This window comes from Adelges cooleyi, unplaced genomic scaffold (genome assembly GCF_023614345.1).
Source record: "Adelges cooleyi isolate 19-005CV unplaced genomic scaffold, UGA_ACOO_1.1 ACOO_flye_CR_arks_rails_tigmint_CR_PRNA_9, whole genome shotgun sequence".
In the NCBI taxonomy this organism is placed as follows: Eukaryota; Metazoa; Arthropoda; class Insecta; order Hemiptera; family Adelgidae; genus Adelges; species Adelges cooleyi.
In genome coordinates, this window is record NW_026096579.1 from 13,486,249 (window position 1) to 13,508,891 (window position 22,643).

A 22,643-nucleotide genomic window follows, 5' to 3' on the forward strand; every position below is an offset into this window, starting at 1 on the left:
TATTTAAGGAGTTATTTTATACGTATAGTGTAAGTATAGGTATAATATATAATTTCATGTGTCACGCGCTGCTAAAATAGAAACTTTCATACGAGTGTAACAAATATAGTTTACGGATTACATAAAATATTTTCTCTGCTGATGTGCTGCTTCATGTCAAAAATTTAATTAATGTAATTGATACATGAACAAATTTGTATAAAACAAAACACAACATATAATGTAAACGATCGAATTACAATGACTTCCTCTAAAACAATAATACAATTAAAAAAAAAAAAAAAACCTCAGCTTTGTATCGAAATTATAATATATACTATATGCGTACATGATATTATAAAATACATTAATAAAGTCAAGCCCAAATAATAATAAAACAGTTCTAATTAAAAAAAGTTATTTAATTTAAACGTGGGTATAATATTAGGAAACTTACAGTTTATTGAGAAACACGTATTCGTGGTCTACTTGAATTAGGTCAATAGTTTCTGTAAAACGTTATCAATTCTGAAAACTTATGACATCCCTTACCAGTTCAACGAAGATATAAGTACTAGTTTTAACTAATATTGACATTTACTTGAACTGAAAAATTGTAATAATAATCATCTATGTTATTTTACTGTGTATGACATAAAAATAATACTTCTAGTCAACTATTATATTTTCTTTAATATAAATTTGCATTTTAAAAATAAAACAAATTACAATTATATACTGCTAGTTATAATTTTCGTTTTCGGAGCAGATACTCAATAGCTGTCGAGTTTGTTATTTAATATCAATTAAATACTATACATTTGTTTTTATTCCAAAAAAATAATCAAGCAGATAGTGAGAAGCACGTTAAAAAAGCGTTAATTTTAAATAAGCCCTTTGAGTTTACTCACCACTTAAAACCAAGTGTTTACAACGTGCTACCCGGGTATGCGACTATAACTTGAGTGTCTCGGACAGTTCTAAACATTTGGTAGCCTGCAGCAATTTGTGTGGAAATAGTACCGGACTCTTATTCAGATATCATTTTGGGGAGGGACACACAATAAACGGGAAATGTGCCAAAATTAGCCGACCCGCTAAGAACTTTATTTCGGTCGCAAGCGTATATGCTGGCCATCATTGTTCTAAAGTATTTGCAAATATTTCCATGAATATACTCTTACTCAGTACTTCTAGGTGACGAACAATCAAAATTATTTCGTGACTAACTCATATAGATGCATGTAAAAACACACTATCAATAGATATTATGAAAAGAATGTTGTGGCAACATTCAACGGTCCGAAACTTAAATTTCAGCCAAAAACCAATCATGTACAATTAGTTAAATTTTTATAGTTCATTTTAATATGTATTCTGATGTCCTTATCTATCTAGACAATTAGGGTACAAGTATAAAAAAAACATTTGTCATTCTTATCTAATGTTTTTAATTAGGAATCGAATTAAACATGTTTTTTTTACTTATATATAAATGTACCGTTCCGCTTGTTTTTATTGAATTGTATGCTTCATGTAGTATGGACAAGCATTTTTTTTAATACAGTTTAAAGATTTTCGTTAAAGCTTCTTCTTGAAAAAAACATGTAGCTAACTATAATTTCACCAACTAGATATTTATATCGTGGTCGGCTCTAACTTTCATGATACAAAATATAGCAGGTTGTCCAACGCAATTATACCTTGCAACATTATGAAACCGACATTTGTTAGCTCCTTTTAATTATTTTTTATGCCTATGTCGTATATTTTATTGTCAATATGATAAAAAATAGTGATACGTACACCCACTTGAAAAAAACGTCAATTTTACACATCAACACTTTAAATCACTGTGTCTTGCATGGCTCCAGCATCGACGCTAAACAAATATTTTAATTATCCACTTAAAGCTGAAACTATTATATAATATCTTAAGACTGTGTGTGTCTAGAGGCAATATGTTCAATGTTAACCCAACCGTTTAGCACTCAAGCGCAATGACCCAAGAATAGCTCACTCGCTTCTTAGACTTTCGGTACGTTGGCACGAACTTGAAAACGGGCTTTTTCCACCTGAGCGTAGTCCAAGTATTCAATTTTGCACGTGACGTTCACTTCTACTGTCAATCACTTACCATTCAGGCGTTTCCCAGAAACGACTTTTTATTAGTTATTTTATGTCATTTCTATAAATACTAAATATTAGCACCTACATTTTTTCATACTTTCCTTTAACGATCATGACCTGAATAGTGCTCATTTTATGTTTTTTACCCCCCCTAATAGATCATTATTTAAGCTAGGACTATATATCTAACCGGTTTTGCTTTCTTGAAAAATTTTTTTTGTAGACTTAAAGAAACTATCGTCACTCTGGAATGTAATCTTTTATTGAATCGACAATAAAGAACAACATTATCTACGTAAATGGTAAGTAAACCGTTTAAAGTAAGCTCATAAACTTGATTTATTGATAGATTTACAAAACAAATATTTACTAAGTAAATAAAAACAAGATGATTGTTGTTGTGCATTTTTGTTTTAAATAATTATGAGTATGTATACTTTACAAAAAAAGGAGATCAGCGATGACATAGTCGTAAAGTGTATCGACAATTAAATATACATTTGAACACCCCATAATTTATTAGTACCATGATGATTAGTATAAATTTCAAATGTCATGTTTCCAGACAAAACACTTGCGTTATTTTTTATATGTATATATATATATATATTATTTTTTTTTTAATACCTATTGATATCTAGTGTCAATTTATATTTATAAAAATATTTTTAACAATAATTAAACAATAACAAGATACCATTTTAATAGACTAATTAACAAATAACGGTATTAAATAGCAAAAAAAAAAAATGGTAATAAAATAAGAATAGTACATTGCTTTATATTGGAGAAAACATTTATAAAAAAACAATACGTTTTTTAAATAAATTTTCACAATCAACATCAATAAATAGCCAAACCTTGAACGGTTTACATGAAATTAAACAACACAATGACAAATTTATATTGAAGCGCTTTCATTGTGTTTTAATTTTATATTGGGCACTTTCCAATCATAAAAAACATCTAAATTATTTACAAAATGAATTATTTAATGATTATAATGATTAAACGCGTGAAGCGTAATAATTTTATATGTATCAAAACTTAGGAGAAAAAATTAATTGTTCAATCTATTGTGTAGGTACATATTAAAACATGGACAAAAACATATACATTGCACACAAGTGGTACCTTATTTTATTACACAAACAAAAAAATATGGTAGCCTAACAAACATGTTATGGCACCAAGTACATTCGTGACAATTTCAAAGTTGATCCAGAAATGAGATTTTTTTTTTATTAAATTGCTTTTGTGATTACACATTATAGCACAAATGAGATATTTGTAGCAGTAATTTTTGTAATTATTAAGCTGCAGCCACGTCAGTCATAAATTTCAACATGACTCACGTTTAAGAAGTTCAGTTTAACTATTTTTGTGCCAAATCCTTAAATATGAACAGCTTTCAGATTACAATTTTTTAATAAAAACCAACATGCGGGTATTAAATGAAAATAAAAATTCGTTTCTCAAAATATGTATATGTTAAAATGTAAAAATAAACATTTAATGTAATTACCATAATTCTAATTAATTGTTTTGTATAATTTGTGTACTTTATTTAAATCTAGAATTTTGTACCTATTAGATAATTACACAATTTGACGAACCACACTCGGATTTAATGTACAATTGCGCTTGATAAAACTTGTAAGCGATTCAGTTTTACACTTTCTTTTATGTACAGTTTGACCTTCGGGCTCTCGATGGTTACTATTTTATTAAAAAAAAATAGTTTGAATAATCAATACATTATAGCGTTTATAAATATATATATATATATAAATATACCATTATGGCCAAGTTATTTTTGAAGGGTAAAATAATATAAAACACATTCTGTACAATAATATGATGTAACATGCTTAATTATAAAAAAACAACAACGTTTAAATATGAATCATGATTTTATGAGTAACAATTTAAATATTTTATCATTATTTAATTACCTAGTTAACAACTGCAAATAAAAATAAAACAATAAGTCAAAAGTTGACAAGAAGTAGATAAAGTTTTAGTGCTAAGTAAACGTTTGTGACTACAAATCAAACAATTAGCTGCTTGTTTTTTATAAGTGTGAGGTATTTGCTTTTTATAAAAAAAAAATAGACACTTATTTACTGTCACAAAAAAAAGTCTAATTTGTTGTAATCACTATTTGACTTGAGAGGTCATACAAATATATCAATTTTTTTTTTTGTATAAGATTCACGGTTTAAAGTCTTTTAGCATAAACAAGCCGGCTGTGCGTCATTAACAGCTATATGACAAGATATCAAAAATACTTGGACCCGGAGAATTTCAAAATATTTTATTTTTTATAAAACACATGATTAATCAGACTCGTCAGGCTGGTCAGGAAATCAAAAAATTACATCCTAGTGTAATTTTTAGAACATCTAAAAATGCACTCTGGTCTCGATGATGTATGTAAAATGATTAAAAATGTAATGCTGCACATGTGGTGTTATCCAACGAGTGATGATTAATATTATATATTTCAACAATGTACAAAATTCGCTCAACTATCCAACCAACGTTTTTTTTTATTTCGCTTGTTTAAAAACTAATTTTACACCCATGCATTGCTGATAATTGATATAATTGTTTATGTTTTTGTTTAGACAATTTCACACACAAGAAGTAATTGTTTAGATCAGGTCATGACATTAGTAGCTAACCAATAACTTACCTATGCTAGGGATAAATTTAAATTACAAAATTTTTAATTTTATATTTTATAAATAAAACCAACTTTAATCATTTCTATGTATTTTGTTGTACGGTAATACTTTGTAATTTGATTTTGTGCTGGGTAGAAAAATAATCAACTTTATCGCTCTACAAAATAATATAGCATAATTATATACATGATTATTCATAATATGCAACGTGAAATATCCATGGTCTATGGTTGACCTTCGGATCTATCTTAAATATTTCTACTAACAGTACTAACAGTTCATTTCTGTCTGTGGTTTCGACGAACAAATTATTATTTTTAATCGGTTTGAATAATGTGAATAGTCGTGGGTGTTTTTTAGGAACGCACAAACAATTACCTAATGAAAATTGTACTAAAAAAATATAAAATACAACGATAGTGATCGAGGTTATTTGCTCACCTATTCGTGAGTTAAATATCAAAACATAAAATAGACTACAGTTATTTGATTAAAAAAAAAAAAAAAACTTCTATCGAATTTCTATATTATCATTTTTTTGTGCAGCTTGACAATAAATAATAGTGTGTTGAACTGTTTATGAATACTAAATATTCAGCTGTTTCATAACGATGCATTTTGTGTTATTGTTTTGATGTAACAAATTTCGTTGAATCCGCAATGTTGTTGTTTTTTAACATCACTGATCGCCAATTTAAAAAAAAAAGATAACAATGCTATTATTAAACAAAAATAATATATCGTTGTGAGTTCTATGCTTACTAATGTAAGCTTTTTATTCATTACTCGCAAAAAATATACAATACTCGTTATTATTTTCATCGTTGGGTACTTATTTTTAAAAGAATAAGAATAATAATATAATAATTTAAAAAAATTAAATACTTCTATATTACATAAGGCTATTTGGTTTTTTAACTTAGTTCAGTAATATATTACTTAATGGACACATATTATATGATTTAGTATACTTGGAACTAAACCTTAACGGAACCTTATCCAGACCCTAGGGTTATTTAAGACTACTTAATTATTATAAAAAAAGGTTTTTATAAATAAAAATTGAATAATACATTTGAATAACTTAAGACCTGAAGAAAACAATGATATCCTTAGCGAAAGTATAAACCTAACATTTTTAAGAGAAATAAAGAGAGGTTTTTTTTAGTGACGCACTTAACTCAACTAACTGTACAATTTGCAAAATCATTTATTACGTAATCACAAATCACAATTTACTTTTTTTTATTATGGAAAACCTTAACGACACGCGTTAATAATGCGCTTGTCGTTTCAGTGTCAAACATATTATACAAGAAAAATATTTTTTTATAATTTTAATTATTTAAAAACTACGCAACAGATTCTATACAATTGACTTTTAATATATATTGTTAGATATTAAATATAAAAATTGCTGTATAGATGCCAAAAAATCAGCCTAAGCCTGTCTCAGATGTAATCAAAGTAACCAGTTTCGATAATTATTAACAAAATACGCTAATTTTGGGTACCCGTGAAACCAATTATATTTTAATATGTTACACTGCAACAAAGTAAAAATGATAAAAAATAGTCGATTTCATTTGCACAGGATTGTTATTAATGTGTGTACGTATCTCTGAAATAAATGGAAAAAACTAAAATAAATGTATATTTTCCCTGCAGTCAATAAAATTAGTCATAGTTCTGTTTTAACTCTTTGAGGTACGAGATTTTAATAAAGGAAAAAACCCTAGTTGCACACTTAATAATAAAATACTTTTTGTTACTTTGAATAAATGTGGAAAAATTAAAAACTAAAAAAATTGATTTTTTATTTATAAAAAAGAGGTGGGTTAAAAAATGTCCCGCTGTGCATGATCATTAAATATATTGGTTTGTTCCTTTTGCACTGAAATAAAACAAAATAAATCAAAACTTTTTAAAATTTATACTTTAAATTGTAAACTGTTTTAAAAACTTGCATTTCAACATGAGTGGTAGTTATTGAAACAGTTTTTTGACTTAGAAATGCAAAGTGGCACATCACATATTGTGCATTTCCAATCTGTGCGAACTTCTTTTTCTTTAGTGCTGCAATGAGCGCATCTTTTTCTCGTCGTCCTGACCGGTTGATGTGCTGATTGATCCTTGCGTATGGCTGGTGATATAAAAGCTCTTTTTATGGAAATGGGCGATGGTGATCCGAAACTCTGCCGGCGTTTTTGAAATGAGGCTTTTTGAGATTTCACGACGAAAATAGTTTAATGTAATTTTTTCACCTGTAGTTTTTGTATATATTATATAAAAATTAACAATAGCTGCGTCAAAAAAAAATTTAATTCGGGAAGAGGTTCATGTGAAATAACATTATTTTTTTACCATATTGGAGCAGTAAATTCAAAATGATTTGATGCTTCACTATCATTAATATTGGGTTCCAATATATTTTCAGGTGAATCGTTTTCGATAATATTGTTTTCTAATTCAGGGACTTTTAGTAATTGATAATTTGGTTTCTGCTTTATTGGCGGAAATAAAGGGTGATGAATATTAGTATGGTTAGTTTTAAGATGTGTTAGTGTGACACATTTCCTGTCGATACAAATGACACCGGATAACTAAATTAGTCATTTCATAGATTAAATTAAATATAATCGATTTTTTTCTTGTAAGCTAATGATAAACAAGGGCGTAAAGTATTAAAAGATAGAGACAGCAAAACATGGTTTATTAAAAGAATTAAAATATCTACATTTAAAATGGTGGGTTATTTTTCGTCCCGCTATGCTTCAAAGAGTTAAAAATGGCAAGAATGAAAATCTCGATGACGCTTTGTCTGAATCTGGCAAAATGACAACGTGCAACGCACAATGGAACTACTTCTCCTGGTTAATATAAATCCAATGTTAAATTTTAACTGCAAAATAATTTCATCTTGTCTCAACTATTGACAACGTGTATTAGAAAGTATTTAGGTACACATGAGATAAAGTGTATAGTATAAATTATAACCCTATTGTATCAAAAAATAAAAAAACTTTTAAACATTTTGCTGTGGTATACTAAAATTAATTCATTTTTATAATCAAAAATTATAACTCGTCTGTTTTAACTATTTCTGGTTCAGGATTTTCAGTTATTAGTAGTTGTATATATTTATTAATTCTTCATTGTATAACTATATTAAATCTATGCTTTTTACGCATTTTAATAATGTTGTTGGTTTTAAGTGTTCATACGCACAGAAAGTATGGTGTGTTAAACCAACTCGCCGTTTTTTTATTTAATCAACAGTTGTTTTTCTCGTCTATAAGGTACAAGCAACCATTTAGGGTGGCAAAGTAAAAGTATAATTGTTATTTTTGTACGGCTTTATTAACAAGAATAGGCTTTTAAAGTTTAACAATAGAAGTACTGGAAAACATTTTAAAATTATATTATGTTATAAAAATAATTTAACAAAAGTATAAAAAACAAGATGAATACATATTATTTTATTCAGTTATATAAATGAAAAGGAGTACTGAAAAAAATAAAAATTGATTGTGTACAAAAATCCTGAAAATAAAGGTATTTTGTCTTGGTTTTAATTAACAATATTAAAGGAAGGACTATCCTGTGACTATCCTAAGTATTTTGCCAGGCTTTTAGGTCTAAAATGCGTTTTCTCGCTGAACAAATTGTATAAGTTAAAAATCATACCTTGAAGCATACATAAATAAATCTGTGAGACATAGTCGAAATTTATTAAAACTAATTTTTTCTTAAATATTGCCCGCTTTCAATCCCCTTAAGATTAGATCAGAAATAACTACTATCAATTTTATACACCAGGATATTAAAAAAACTGCAAGTTCTTGAAAAAGCACTGGAATTTAGTTTTACTAATAGGTTAATAATATTAACTTTGAATGTATGATGTAATCACAGAAACATATTTAAACTTAATAGTTAAAAGGACGCCACCCAGGCCATTTCTAAAGAGTAAACAATAAATCATATTACCAACGGAGTAAAACAATATTGAACGTAAATTAAGTTAGGGTTATTTGTATGTTTCAGCCTTTAGTTTTATCAAGTTTATACAAGTGAACATAATATCATAGTATAATCTTTCATGTCCAATTACAAATATGTAGTTCCAAATTAAAAGGGCTTTATCGTTGTTTTACATTAATGCGTTTGAGTCCACGCAGTGGGTTTAATTTTTTTACTTAAAATTCGAAGAAAACATAGCCTACACAATATATTTACTATTTTGTAGGCTATTTTGATATATAAACACATTAGTTTATTCTAAATAGTTTTAAAGTTTTTTTAAAAAAAACTAGGGTATCCAACTAACGCTACATGCCTACATATGCTAAAAGTATGTATTTGGCTTACAACGTTTTATTGTTTTTTTAACGATGCAGAGTAAAAAGGTGTTTTTGCAATGTATGTGTTCTTTTATTAGATTCGACGAGGTACAAGTCTTATAGTAATTTATCAGAAATTGTATGTAGATAGTAGGTACGCCAAATAAATCATCATCGTGTAGCTTAACGGGCCATGAAGGCCCAACGCTGCCATCATGAGATGGTTTCTTGACGAATTCGCTTTCGGATGGCGGTTCATTTTCACCGGACGATTGCTGGCCCAGTAAACGGAGCGCCTGTGACCGAGTGTCGAACCGGCGACAGTGAGCACTAACACACTGCCGCCTTACCCACTCGGCCACTCCTCCAAATAAATAAAATTCAAAATATTTTTTTTTATTTTTTAAAATGAAAAAATTGAAAACTCTGATGGATGGATTTTTTTCGAAACCTTTATTACACCTCCGTTTAACTATTTTTAACATTTCCGCTGTACTCGTTCTCTGTTTAATTTTCCTGTCTACCTCCCAACACTCCGAATCATACAACATGGTCAGTTTCACCACACTCTTGTAAAAATTATCTTTAAGTCTCATTGGAGTTCCCTTGTTACATGAAATTCCTGACAGTTCTCTCCACATGATCCAACTACATTTAATCATATGTTCGCACCCTCATCAAAGCCTATTGTTTATTTGGCCAGATCATATTATAATTAAAACTATATAATTGAATATACATAATTTAAAAAAAATGTTTAAATTACAGTTTTTGAAGAGATTTTTAGCATTTTCCATACTCAATTTAATATTGATTTTTGTATGATCAATTCAAAGTACTGTTTTTTAAAAATTGAAAATGTTGAGATCATTTTTGAAAATATGCACGTTGTTTAAATGATTTAACTCATCTCATAAAGGATCCTGAATCATCCTAATAAAAAATGAATGCCCCACATGTATTTATTTTTTTGGGGAGGGGGGGTGAAATAACGTAATATTAAAACAAAATATTCAAAAAGTTTTTTAAACACGTTAGTTTAATGTTAAAGGATTCAGTAACGCTATTAATGTATAAGATGTTTTATAAGAATTATATTATATTTTTTTACTCTACTATACTTATTACCGGGTTTACTTACTACAGTAAAAACACCCAATAAAATTAGAGCATGTTAAAACTAAAATGAATTCCAATATATTAAATTCAACTGGTTTGTTTACAGCTAAGATGGTACTATACTGAACAACTTACCTAATTCATTCTTACATAAGTCTAAAATTTGTTTTTTTGTCATAGTCCCATAAGATGTAATAATAGGCAGGATTATTGGAGAGTCGTGGTCAATAAAGTTATTAACATAACCATAACCTGAAAAACGATTTACTTTTTTTAGTAACTGATCTCATTTTTTTAAACCTAATATTGTACAAAAAATAAACTGATACAGTTAAAAAAAACAATAAAATACATCATATTAAAATTAAAACAAATTCAAGTAAATTAATTCAAACGGTGCAAGTAACAGCTAAGATGGTTCTACTGAACAACTTACATTCTTTTTCATGTAGTAGTATGTACGATAGCATACCATCTGCTAGTTGGTCTTTGGTCATATCCACATGACAATCTAATGCGAGTCCTCTCTGAAAAACAGTTTTGAAACTTTCTAAACTTAGAAGATAATGACCGACATCTTCGATTTTGGTATCAAGTTGATCGAGCTCCTTTTTTACATCGGCTTCATTATTACTATTGAATTCAACGTTAATCGAAAACTGAAGATTATATGAATTCATAAAATAATACATCTTTTTATAAATACTTTTAAGGGGATTGCATGCGGTTGGTTTTTAAGGAGTTTTGTATAGGCAATATTTAGGGAAAGTGGTTTTAATACATTTTGATCATGTCAATTAATTTACCGGTTAATTTGTATAAGCTTCATGGTATTATTTTTAATTTAAATTATTTTGTCTATGAGTAAAAACCATTTTGGTTAATATAACATACATTGTTTGTTCTTAAGTGACATAGTCTCACTTAATATTTTTTTATGCTTGTCAAAACATTCAAGATCTTCTTCGACTATTTTATTAGCTGGATGCAGTTTCTTTAAAATCTTGAGGTATGTACCATAGCATATAAAAACCGCGGCCATTACATATTGCTGGACTAAAATAACAAAGTTTTGGTGGAATATTGCTCGAGCGAAAATTAGTAAGTCTCGACAAGCTCCGTTGTTTAATCTATATTTAGTAACTACATTATACAGTAATAACAGCTCGCCCACACTAGACTCATTTTTAATGTTGAATAAATCCACTACTTTGCCTTTACTGGATACAGTGTTAAAATACCCGAAATCGGATTCCAGTAATGGCATAAATAGTAAGGTTTCGGGTTAAACTCATTATGAGTTTCATTTTTTAAGGTTTACTCAAAAATTGTTTCCAATTATTTTTTGTTTTTGTCTAGTATCAACATGTACAAATAAACTCCAAAAGTGATCAACTTATCACTTATCAACTTATAGTAATTCATTATTGTTTTGAAAAAATAATTTCTAGAAATTTTGGTTAACGATTTTTTCAATTTCATACGATTTCCAACATTTTTTTGGTACTCTCCAGAGAATTTTTCAAATTTAATTGGAAACTTATTTACTTCATCCATTTTTTAAAATTAATTATAACTTTACTTTATCTTAAATAAGAGTATCGACTGGTAGTATATTGCTTATAATAGGTGATTATAGGTGGATATTATATTGTTTTAAATAATTAATTTTAGAATTATTTAAGTTTAAAATATTAAGACAGGAGGAGAAGTACGGTTGAGTGATGTACGCAGTTAGAAATAACACTACACTCCAACAAACCTTCCTTCTAAAACGTATTACATTCTTAGAAGTACTTAGTTTTTTAGAAATATTGTGTTTGTTTTTTGTGGATTGACATTAATGTTGTTGTTTTTCGCACTACTATTTTTTTAAACCCTCATTCTTATCCTACTACGTATAACCGTCATAGGATACTAAATATTGTTATTTAATAATAAAATAAATACATTATTTAACGCAATAGTACTCCTGTTAAAAAAAATGATTTATATAGGTACAATGAATTTATAAAAAGAGGTCACATATGTGAAACAAAATCTAAAAATCTCTCGTGTTTTTTTTATTTACCCACTCTTACCTTAATATTTTTCAAAACTTATTTTCTGTACAACATCGTACGCAAAATGGAGCATTTGTGCAAATACCCAATAAACCGTGTAGTTTAGACAATATATTTTGTTTTTGACATAGAAACTTGTTTTGATTGTATTTAACTTACCTAGTATTAGAAGTTCTTTGTTATATAAAAGTAACTGTGTTTTGCACATAAAAAAAAACATTTAACAGTTGATAAAAAACTAAACGTTTAAATGATAATAATATCCTACTTCATCCCCGAATAAAAATTTTTTTTTAGTAAAGAATGGTTTTATTTTTAATTATTAATACAATTTTTTATGATTGAAATCTTATAGTAAGTAATATTTGTAAAGTTTCAAGTAATTTGTTTTATCTAATATTCATAAAGGCGTGATGAAATTTTTAGATGATGGCATCAGGTATTAGTATACCACTCATAACATCAAAACAAATAAAGCTCTGAGTCTCGCAATTTAGTTTTATTGTTATTCAATTTAGATTAAAAATGGGTTTATTATAAAGTTAAAACACATATTTAAATTTATATTACAAAATATTTTTCCATTTTGTAATATAGTTACACAAATTTACATTTATACTATTTTACATGAGATACGATGACATAAGTTGATTAAGATGACAATTTTTCAAATTTTCGGAGAACATGTTTACATTATTTTTTAGCTGATAGTAATTTCTAAAATTGTTTTATAAATAGCTGAACTTATTCCTTATGGAACTAGATATTCAAATCTAATCCAAAGCATTTATTTTTGAATGATATATTAAATAGGACGGGATTAACATTTTTAGACATAAAATCAAACTATTTATTTTGACAAATCAGAAAAATGTATTTCAAATATTAACATTCACGTGGAGATTGTTTTTTTTTTAACTGTTACCACAAATAATTTTACAGCGATAAATCTAAACAATATTTATTGGCAAGGTTAGGCAAATCGGTTTTATCCATTTTTTATTAAGGTACTAGTTGCGCTAGAAAACCAACAACGTATACGTTTTTATTTTATCGACAAAATAAAATTCTTTTATGTAAAACATTAAATGAAAATAACCAGAAATCCACGTCAGTGTAATGTAAACATGTACTCATATTTAAAAAAAAAAAAAAAAAACATCTATGTAAACTAACATTAAGGCAAACTGCGAAACATATTACAAGAAAGTCACATCAATACAGTTAAGCAAGCTGATCATTTTCTTAAAATTTTAATACATTTAAAAATTTAAGTAAGTAACACTAGCAAGATTTAAAAGTTTTATATACGCTTATTATGTCTAAGTTAATTCTATTTTTAATAATAAAAAAAAAAATCATAGAAAAGTATTTAAAATTTATTTTAGAAATACATATAGTTTTTGAATAATTAATAGTAATTACAGAACGTTATACTATACTCTTCAGTTTAAAAAGCAGTATAAGCAATTACTCAATTCTACTCAAAAGCTAATAACTATTGTGTAATAAACCTAAAACAGTGTATAATATTATATTTAATTACTTATTATTTTTTTCAAATTTCGATCGGACTATCGGAGTGCCCATTAACGAGGTTTTCCTTAAATCGTTTTACTAAAACTTAGCATTATATTGAGTTTTAAACAATCCGTGATGGTTTTATAGCAACGTTTGCTTTAATGAAATCGCATGATGTTTTTGTGTAATGTTTTTAATTAATCTTTTAATTTCTTCATTGTTTAGCAATGTATTGCTTTATACTTTCATACTTTTTACAACTTTATGTCTAAAAAATAGTTTAACACGGATATAAAATACTATTTAAAAGATTATCCTATTTTGATTATAACATATACGTTTTTGCTTCAAATATATATAATAAGTTAAGTAATAATTAATGAGCAGTTTATAAGTAGTTCAGTTTATACGGTTAAAAACTATGTGCACAATAATTTCATAATAGCAAACTCTTTTCTTCCTTTAAACTCATATCAAACTACTAGTTTTGTGCATCTTTAATTCAAAAATTAAAGAGAGCGTTGCACATTCCGTGACGTGGCGGTATTATTATTAAAAGACCCCAGTCCAAAAACCCGTCCATGTTAAAATCAATTTAGGAATCTATGAAGTACCGTGGGTTATTAAAAAAAAAGAAAAATATATTTATCAGATAAAAAACAGCGATTTAATACAAAAATCAACTTATCTCTGATCAGGGACGGCGCCAAGAGGGGACGAGGGTGGGCGGTCGCCCCCTTATAACAAATTCTTGCCCTTCTCTCACCCCGCCCCCAGATATTTTGCTAAATAGTACAATTTTAAATATTTGATTATTATTCCTACAACCCAGATTTTGAATTACTGTATTTTTATATATACAAATTTAGTTATTACGGAAATTGTGAAAACAATTGTGAAACAATGTTTTGATTTAAACCTGTTAATGTATACAATTTTAGTTATTAGTTATGACATTGATTTGATAATGAATGTTTTAATAGAATGTGGATATAACACGATAACTATAATCTCCACTAACTGGTTGTTGGGTGTTTTATAAGCCTTCATTTTTACTTCGACTTTCATAGAGTACAATAAGAACTAATTGATGGCCGACAGGTAAAAATAACGTTTATTTAAAAAAGTTGCCTTACTTAAATTGTGCACTAGTATATATTGTCCCTTAATATGTAATAAATTTATATTTTATATTTTATACTATTTCACTGATAAATATTAAAGTCATTCACTAATCAATCATTATAATTGTTTTTTATTGACAGAAGTAGGTAAAGTGATTGTGGTTGCCCCTCCAAAAAATTCACTTGACCTTTCCCGCCCCCCTAGGAAAAAAATTCTGGCGCCGTGCCTGTCTCTGATGGCGACTATGACTGATATAATTAAATTATACTTTAAATCATAATAATTGAATTTTACTTTTATGTTAATTAAATTTTACAGATAAAAATGAAACTTTTTTGTTTTTTAATAACATTTTGGTTTGTAAATGTTTCAACAAATGATACAGAGAATTATACTAGACGTAATTATTTTATTTCCACATTTACCTACTTTAAGGTACATAGTTGAAAATTTAAAAAAAAAACATTATTTCACTTTTTTTACAGTGAATTATATGAAGGATGTTAACGTTACAAGTCAGTTACATTTTTGTTTAATAAATTTAACATTTTTAAATTTATAATTTTACTGTTTTATACATTTTTTTTAAATTATGTACTACAGATGCCCACATCAAGCTTGCCTCTAATAAGATACATAAAAGAAATAATATTGACACAAGTGAGATATATTTAAAATTCTTAATCTTAATTATAATTTTTTTTTTTATGATTGTCTGACTATGAGTTTTAATAAATAAAAAATTATAGTTTCTATAAACAGTTCAGAAAAGTGCATGAGGTATATAGAACCAATGTTCTAAAAACACTGTGTATTTTACTAAAGTTATAAAAATCATATAGCAATATTTATGTTTAAAAAAAGCTGTTTCTATAACTTATTACACTTGGCTTTAGGCAATGACTATTCTACCTAATATGATGTAAACAAGTGCTTATTCTAATGATTTATATATTTATTTATTTTTAACTTGTAATATAGCTCAAACCTTTATTTATGTATTCCAGATGGATTGGAGCATATAATTATAAAAATTATTGGGAATAATGATAAATATAGTTTAGGTAGTTATAATTATTTAATAATAATATAAAATATTTGTATAATATATTTTATATTATATCAGTATAATAAAACAAATAAAGATAATATTGGATGAAGATCATATATATATATTTCTCTAAACTCTAAATGAAATCATTATGGAAAAAAATTATGCTAGCTATTAAAGTTTCTAGTCTATTGAATACAATCAAACACATTTCTACAGTTACAAATAGTTATACAGATATTATTATATTGGTAGTAATAGTTATATAATAACACAAATATAAAAGATATAGCTTGTAAAAAATATTAAAAAATTTGCAACACAAGTTTCTCTGTGATATAAATATTAAGTTTTTCTCCTTAATCCAAATTAAATCAAAATGAATCTGATATTAGCTTATCAATACTATTTTAAAAATATAATATACTATTCTAATGTCAACCTCATCTAATAATTATATTTTATTCTAACCACCACATCTCCTTCAATTTAGCAATTTTATTTTCATAATTTTCCATCTAATCATTATAGTCAAGTCAAGTACATTTTTGTGATTTACTTAAACACATGTTTTTCTACCTTAATATTATTTTTCCATTTTATAATAGAATAGAAAATAAAATCAAAAATCATTAATATATATATATATATATATATTGTAATTATAGGAGTGATGAATATGATGTTCGCTACACCGGGTAATAATTTTTTAATGAATATAATAGAAATATTTCCACACAGTTGTTTGTTATATATTAAGTGCACAGTGTTTTTAATTTAATTTCAGAAAAGGACTTACTTTACAATTTATCTGGTAATTAAATATTTATACTCTATATTTACAATACTTTTACACAAACTAATTTTGTGGTAATTTACAGAATTGGAAAAAATGCAATCAGATTTGCGAAAAGAAATAGAACTTGAATTAGGTAAATATGAAATTTAACGTTTTTAAGCGAAACAATTTCAAAATTAAAATTCTTAAACTAAATAAGAACGATAAAAAAAAAAATTTAAGTTCAATCATATTATCGCTTTATATTTATTACACAAGCCTTTGTTAACTATTTGAAATGTAACTTAAACCCGTTAATTCAAGAGTTGCTATTGGAAAAATAAATTAATATTATAACAATATTTTTGCATTAATTTTTTGGTCTAACAATAGCTTAGTTTTAGAGTAATTGTTATTTGATATATTTGTTACAGAAATTCCTGTTCCTCAAGTTCCACACCTATGTAATTATGCATTTTTTGATAGTCGTAAATAGCTTTTAAAGCTGGTTTTAGAGTAGTCATTTGCTTTTTTTTTTAATGTTTAATGTCAAATAATAATTAATAATTTTAATGAAATCAACTTTTAGTAAGGGAGAGAGGGTGAGAGGATTTACGGTCATTTTAAATGGCATGTTTGTAAATTAATTTTTCTTTAAAAATGTTTAACTTAATGCTTGAATTTTATGTCAATGATAAAGTTCAGCTTGCATAGCAGATATTGGCGTTTTTAAAAATAGTGTACTCAACCCATTCATGTTTTTTAAAGTAATATTTATTAAAATAACGGTCTTGTTCACCAAACCTATAATATATATATAATAAAGGGAATAGATTATTTGCATTTACATATACCTAAAAAATGTATACATTTTATTTTTATTTAAAAAATAAATTAGTTTCCTTTTACCTGGTTAGGTGAATATATATTTATATAATGAACATATATATTATATGTGGCATAATTGAATATAATAAGTAATAACTTTTAATCTAGATGATTAGTTTGATAATTACATCACATTAATTACATTTAATTAATAATGCACAGCTCTGTTTGCTATATAAGCAACTTAATAAATATATCCAAAGAACCGATTGTGTTAATAGATTATTTGCAATTACATGCACCTAAATGCAGAAAAAAGTGTGTACGATTTCCTTTAACCAGATTTGGTGAACAAAGTTGTAGTAAATATTATTTATATATTATATAATTAATTAATTATAATAATTATTATTATTATTATATTTTATCAACACAATCCTTTAAAAATATTTGCAGTTTTTAAAAACTATATGGAAGTTATGGAAGAACTTGGGAAAGAGAGAAGAGTTCTTACTGCAGTAGCTGTAAAAAATATATGGGACAAGGCAATAGGTAAATAATATTATAGAGTTGTATGGGTGTTAAGTGTTAACCATTTATATATTTGTATATACGAGTATATGTATGTAATATATCTTTTGTTTTTCATGTATATAAAAGAGAGACCCTTATTTTTGTCCGGGGTAATCTCTAAAACTACTATGAAATAAAATTGATTAAGGTATATTAAGGCAACAGTCTATCACTAACTGTAGTTGCATAACGTTCAGCAGGCTCTTAAGTTGTATACATCCGTAGTGTTAGCGCATCAGGCCGCGAACTTACTGCAATCGTTTTGATTTATCTGTACTTTTGTATTTTGTAAATAATTTTTCAAAGAAAAAACAACATAAGCAAATTAATATTTAAGAATAGGTCCAAAATCCAAAAAATTCCGACCACCCAAACAACACATTCAAGAATACGGGGGGGACATTACTCTTAGTCTGGGTGGTCGATTTTTCATATCAAGGATACAATTAGTTTTAATTTTTAACTTATAATCATAATAAGCGATAACTAGAAAACAGATTTGTACTTTTATAATAATAATATCTAGTCACTGTACTAACACATACGCCTTTATAATACAAATAGCTGTTCAATAAGAACATATTCTATTATTATTTTATTTACAAGTAACGTAGTTGTGTCTTGCAGTATAATGTAGTAGTTAGTAAACTAAGTTTGACAAATTAATGACAAAAAAAAAATGTTTTAATTTTCTAGAACCACCTGAATTAGAACTATTATGGATGTGTCGTTTGTCAGCAATTTTCATGAGCATAAGATTCCCATCACTATATATACAAAAAATTCAGACTGATAAATCTGCTGGCATTTGTACTACAGTGAATGCTAATAGTACAAAAGATACATACAAAAGAATTGAGGAGAAATGGTGTCAAATCTCGGTGGTAGTACCACTTCAAAAGTCACGATAATTATTAAGATTTTATTTTATTTAAAAAGTTTTTGCATTTTGCCGTAATATCCAAGTTGTTAGTTTAAAATTTAATGTAATATATTTACGGTTTTACTAACAGTTATAATCACATTTGTGGCTTATGTGTTATACTAATATCTGAACGCTGTCCCTAAAACATAAATAAACCAACCATTAGTAAAATCGTCAAATTGTGCAAATAAAAAAAAACAAAAAAAGGGTTAGATTAGTCATCGATATATATATATATATATATATATATGGGTCATTCCACGTGAAATCACCTAATGGATGTGCGACTATACTTCAAAAATATTTCAAATTTTTATCATACATTCTTTATAGGCCCTTAATAACAAAACAATTTTTTAATTTTTTTTTGGACCTAGGTAGGTAAATTTTTAAAAAAAAATTATCAAAAAACACCTCATGTATAAACATGAAACCTGCACAATTAAAATTCTAATTAAGTGCACTTTAACCATAGTTCAAGAAAATACATTTTTTTTAACCCTAGAAATTTTTTTATTTTTTTTAATTATTGAATTTTTCAAAAACTTGTTTGGGGTCAAAAAGTTAAAAATTAAAAACAAATATTTTGTTTATATAACATTTAAGTTATGTTCTTATGATCCCTATCATCTTTGAACCAATTAAGTTTTTTTTTTGCTATTAATTTACGGCTTCAAACTTGGGTATTTTGCTGAAAACTACCTACTTTTATAACCCACAACACAAATGTGACTGAACGAAAATTTTCCAAATTCATGCAATACTTACTTATAAGTGAGTAGAACATCTGATAAAAGTTTGGTGACGAATATATATATATGGACGATTCAAATGTCACTAAAAGTGAGATTGGTCGCTATAAATCCAAGATATCATATATAATATAACCTAACATAAAAATAATAATAGAAAGACATAAAATAAATTGTGTCTTTTAAATTGGGTTTTAAGTAATAAAAATCAATTTTATTTGGCTCGCCATACGATAGTCGGTAGGGCTATCAGACACGTGATAAAAATTCTGTTTTTCGCTATAATGTAAAGCACCTATCAACATAACTTGATAGTTGATGTTATATTGTAAAAAAACATCAAAAGTCTTAACAAAATCAAAAGTTGACAATATTCTCATACTATTTAGTATTTTAGGTTTTTTTCCAAACAGATGTTTCGATAATATATTCTTTTGAAACTGCTATTGGTATTATGCAGGTATTTTCAATTGTGAATTTTCTGTAAACACTACCAGTTAACCTTTAACTTGGCAAGGGATAATTATTATTAAATAGCAAAAATAATTAAAATAATAGTACTTTTTAGGTTGACCATAGAAAGTTATACATGTATAAAATATATATGTATTTAAAGATACAATGCCAAGTTCAGGGTTAAACATTTGTTTTTTTTTTTTAATTCTTTTTATAAGCGTAATGAACCCGAAGATATTGACCAAACGTACATTATGGCGTACCTATGTTATTTCTGTCTAGCAAAAATAGTATTGTGTTCAAGTCGGTACTTGGTTGTGCCAAGTAAAATGCGGTTTGTAAAGTTAAATTGTACCTATTATTATTGCCATGCGCATACCTACTCGGCCGCCCTACCTTCTTTCACCACGACTAATGGCTGTACAATTATTACATTATTTTTAGACCGCTAGTTCAACATTAAATTATGACATGCGGTTATATTTAAAATTGTAGAAAAAATATTAAAAATAGCCACACGCGTTTGTCGATAAATTGTATTGTCGATTTTACCGACAAAGTCAATCATACTTTATTGAAATTTGCTATTCACACATATTGACCATATTTTTTCATTCCTACCATAGAGTTAATTAAGATACTCCTACTTCACAAGTCATAATAAAAATAAATTCGTGGGTGCTCGTGAAAAAGGGGTTAAGACAATATTTTGTGCAAAATGGGTTACATGCAGAAAGAGTAAATTCAACTCAATAAGATAGAAGTCTTTTTTTTTAACTTATAACAGCTATTTTGTCAATTATTTTTATGGATTTGTTGAAATGTATGATTCATATTGGTAGTTGATTGGTTTTTGTGGTGGTCTAAAATGTTTTAATCTTTAGACCCGTTAAGTCATATCTTGATTATTGACTTTTATATTATGTATTTCACTTGTAAGCCAACGATTTATCCTATCGTAATGACACGATCTAACGTGTCTTCTAAAACTTATTTTCCCTTTCTTAAAAAGTTTGTACAACTGTTGAATTATTCCCCTTTTTACGCGCACCCATGTTATTGTAGTTGATTCAACATCGATAGTAGGTGTAATAGTTAATAAAAATGACTTTTGACAGTCTTTCTGTCTAGGTATGCACTATAAAATAGGTATTTGGGAGGTAAATGTTATTCAAAAACAACAAGAACAAAGGCACCGATACCAATTTATTTTTTATGCACAATTGTAATATTATTATTATTGTTATAACCATCAAACAGTTCCGGACGAATCAAATAAGAAATTCGTCGAGTCCAGCGGTTAAGGGGACGCTATACCCCTAAAGTTTAGAAGTAAAACACGGTCAACGCCAAACTATGTAGCTCGGTACACCTAATGATTGTAGAGTTGAAATTCTAGTGTCTGTCGTCGGTTTTTTTCAATAACTAAATTTAAAATCTAAAAATTAGCTGTTTAAAAAACCAAAAACCTAAACTTATCGCTGTCAAGGATGCTATGATAGTCCGAAAAATAATTTAACTACCATAAAAAAGAGTCCTAACTACTAATAATTACACATCACAGTTTAACCGTTGAGTTAAGATTTTGTAAAAAATTGACTATACTTTACTCCTTAAACATGGGCATTGTGCGGTCCTCGACTTAAGGGGAACGAAAAGTGCTTTTTACTACGGGGCAAAGGATGGGCAATAGTTGACGAAAAATGTATCTACTAGCCATTTTTAATATGCCGACTAATTTTATGGTGAAAAAATATTAGGTTTTTCCAGTTATGATACTTTTAAATCTATTTTTCTCCGAGTTATAGCAAAAGTTTAATAAAAAATTACTTTCGTAGAAAAAAACTATAAAAAGTAAAAATATAAATGCTTATATAGTTTTTTTGAAAACAAAAATAAAAAATCGGCCATAGAAAACATGTTACAACTATATAACAAAGTAAACACATTTTTGAAATCGGTTCGGTAGACACTTCAGAAAATGACTTTGCGTTTTAGTCTTTTTTTGTAAAAAAAATTGACGCTTTCCGTTCCCCTTAAAACGTGCAGATAACAATAATTTATGACTTATCGTCCACAAAACCGTACGTTTGCGGCGATTTCAATTTTCATTCCAAGACATAATAATCAGCACAATAAGGGCCTTCAATCGCGGTGACGGTGACGGCGGTCGCTCTGTCGGTTACCTACGACGGCGGCGATAACGTGCAAATACAAACGTGTAGTATTTGCATATTGTGTATATAGTGGTGGCCACGCTGTGTGTACACACAAAGTTTGGCGGCACCCGTAGGCGGTCCGTGACCCGTC

At 27.3% G+C, this 22,643-nt stretch overlaps 1 protein-coding gene across 2 annotated transcripts; it reads left to right on the forward strand.

Moving 5' to 3' along the window:
* The first annotated feature begins 13,555 nt into the window (after positions 1-13,555).
* Positions 13,556-19,150, forward strand: LOC126846838 (uncharacterized). Of its 2 annotated transcripts, XM_050586652.1 has the most exons (11): positions 13,556-13,598; positions 15,289-15,370; positions 15,456-15,485; positions 15,574-15,630; positions 15,978-16,034; positions 16,690-16,719; positions 16,809-16,835; positions 16,903-16,953; positions 17,234-17,263; positions 18,084-18,179; positions 18,897-19,150. In XM_050586652.1, the coding sequence occupies exons 2-11, from the start codon at positions 15,295-15,297 to the stop codon at positions 19,109-19,111; spliced, it is 669 nt and encodes a 222-aa protein (XP_050442609.1). In that variant the 5' UTR covers positions 13,556-13,598; positions 15,289-15,294; the 3' UTR covers positions 19,112-19,150. The 2 variants fall into 2 exon arrangements, with proteins under 2 accessions (XP_050442609.1, XP_050442610.1); XM_050586653.1 differs by lacking the exon at positions 15,978-16,034.
* The last annotated feature ends 3,493 nt before the right edge of the window (positions 19,151-22,643 follow it).

Excerpts from the sequence above, each read along its gene's own strand:
- LOC126846838 (XM_050586652.1), top strand. The coding sequence starts at position 15,295 with ATGAAACTTTTTTGTTTTTTAATAACATTTTGGTTTGTAAATGTTTCA. Across the intron at positions 16,035-16,689 it reads TAATGATAAATATAGTTTAG|GAGTGATGAATATGATGTTC; the intron begins GTAGTTATAATT and ends TTGTAATTATAG. Across the intron at positions 16,836-16,902 it reads CTTACTTTACAATTTATCTG|AATTGGAAAAAATGCAATCA; the intron begins GTAATTAAATAT and ends GGTAATTTACAG.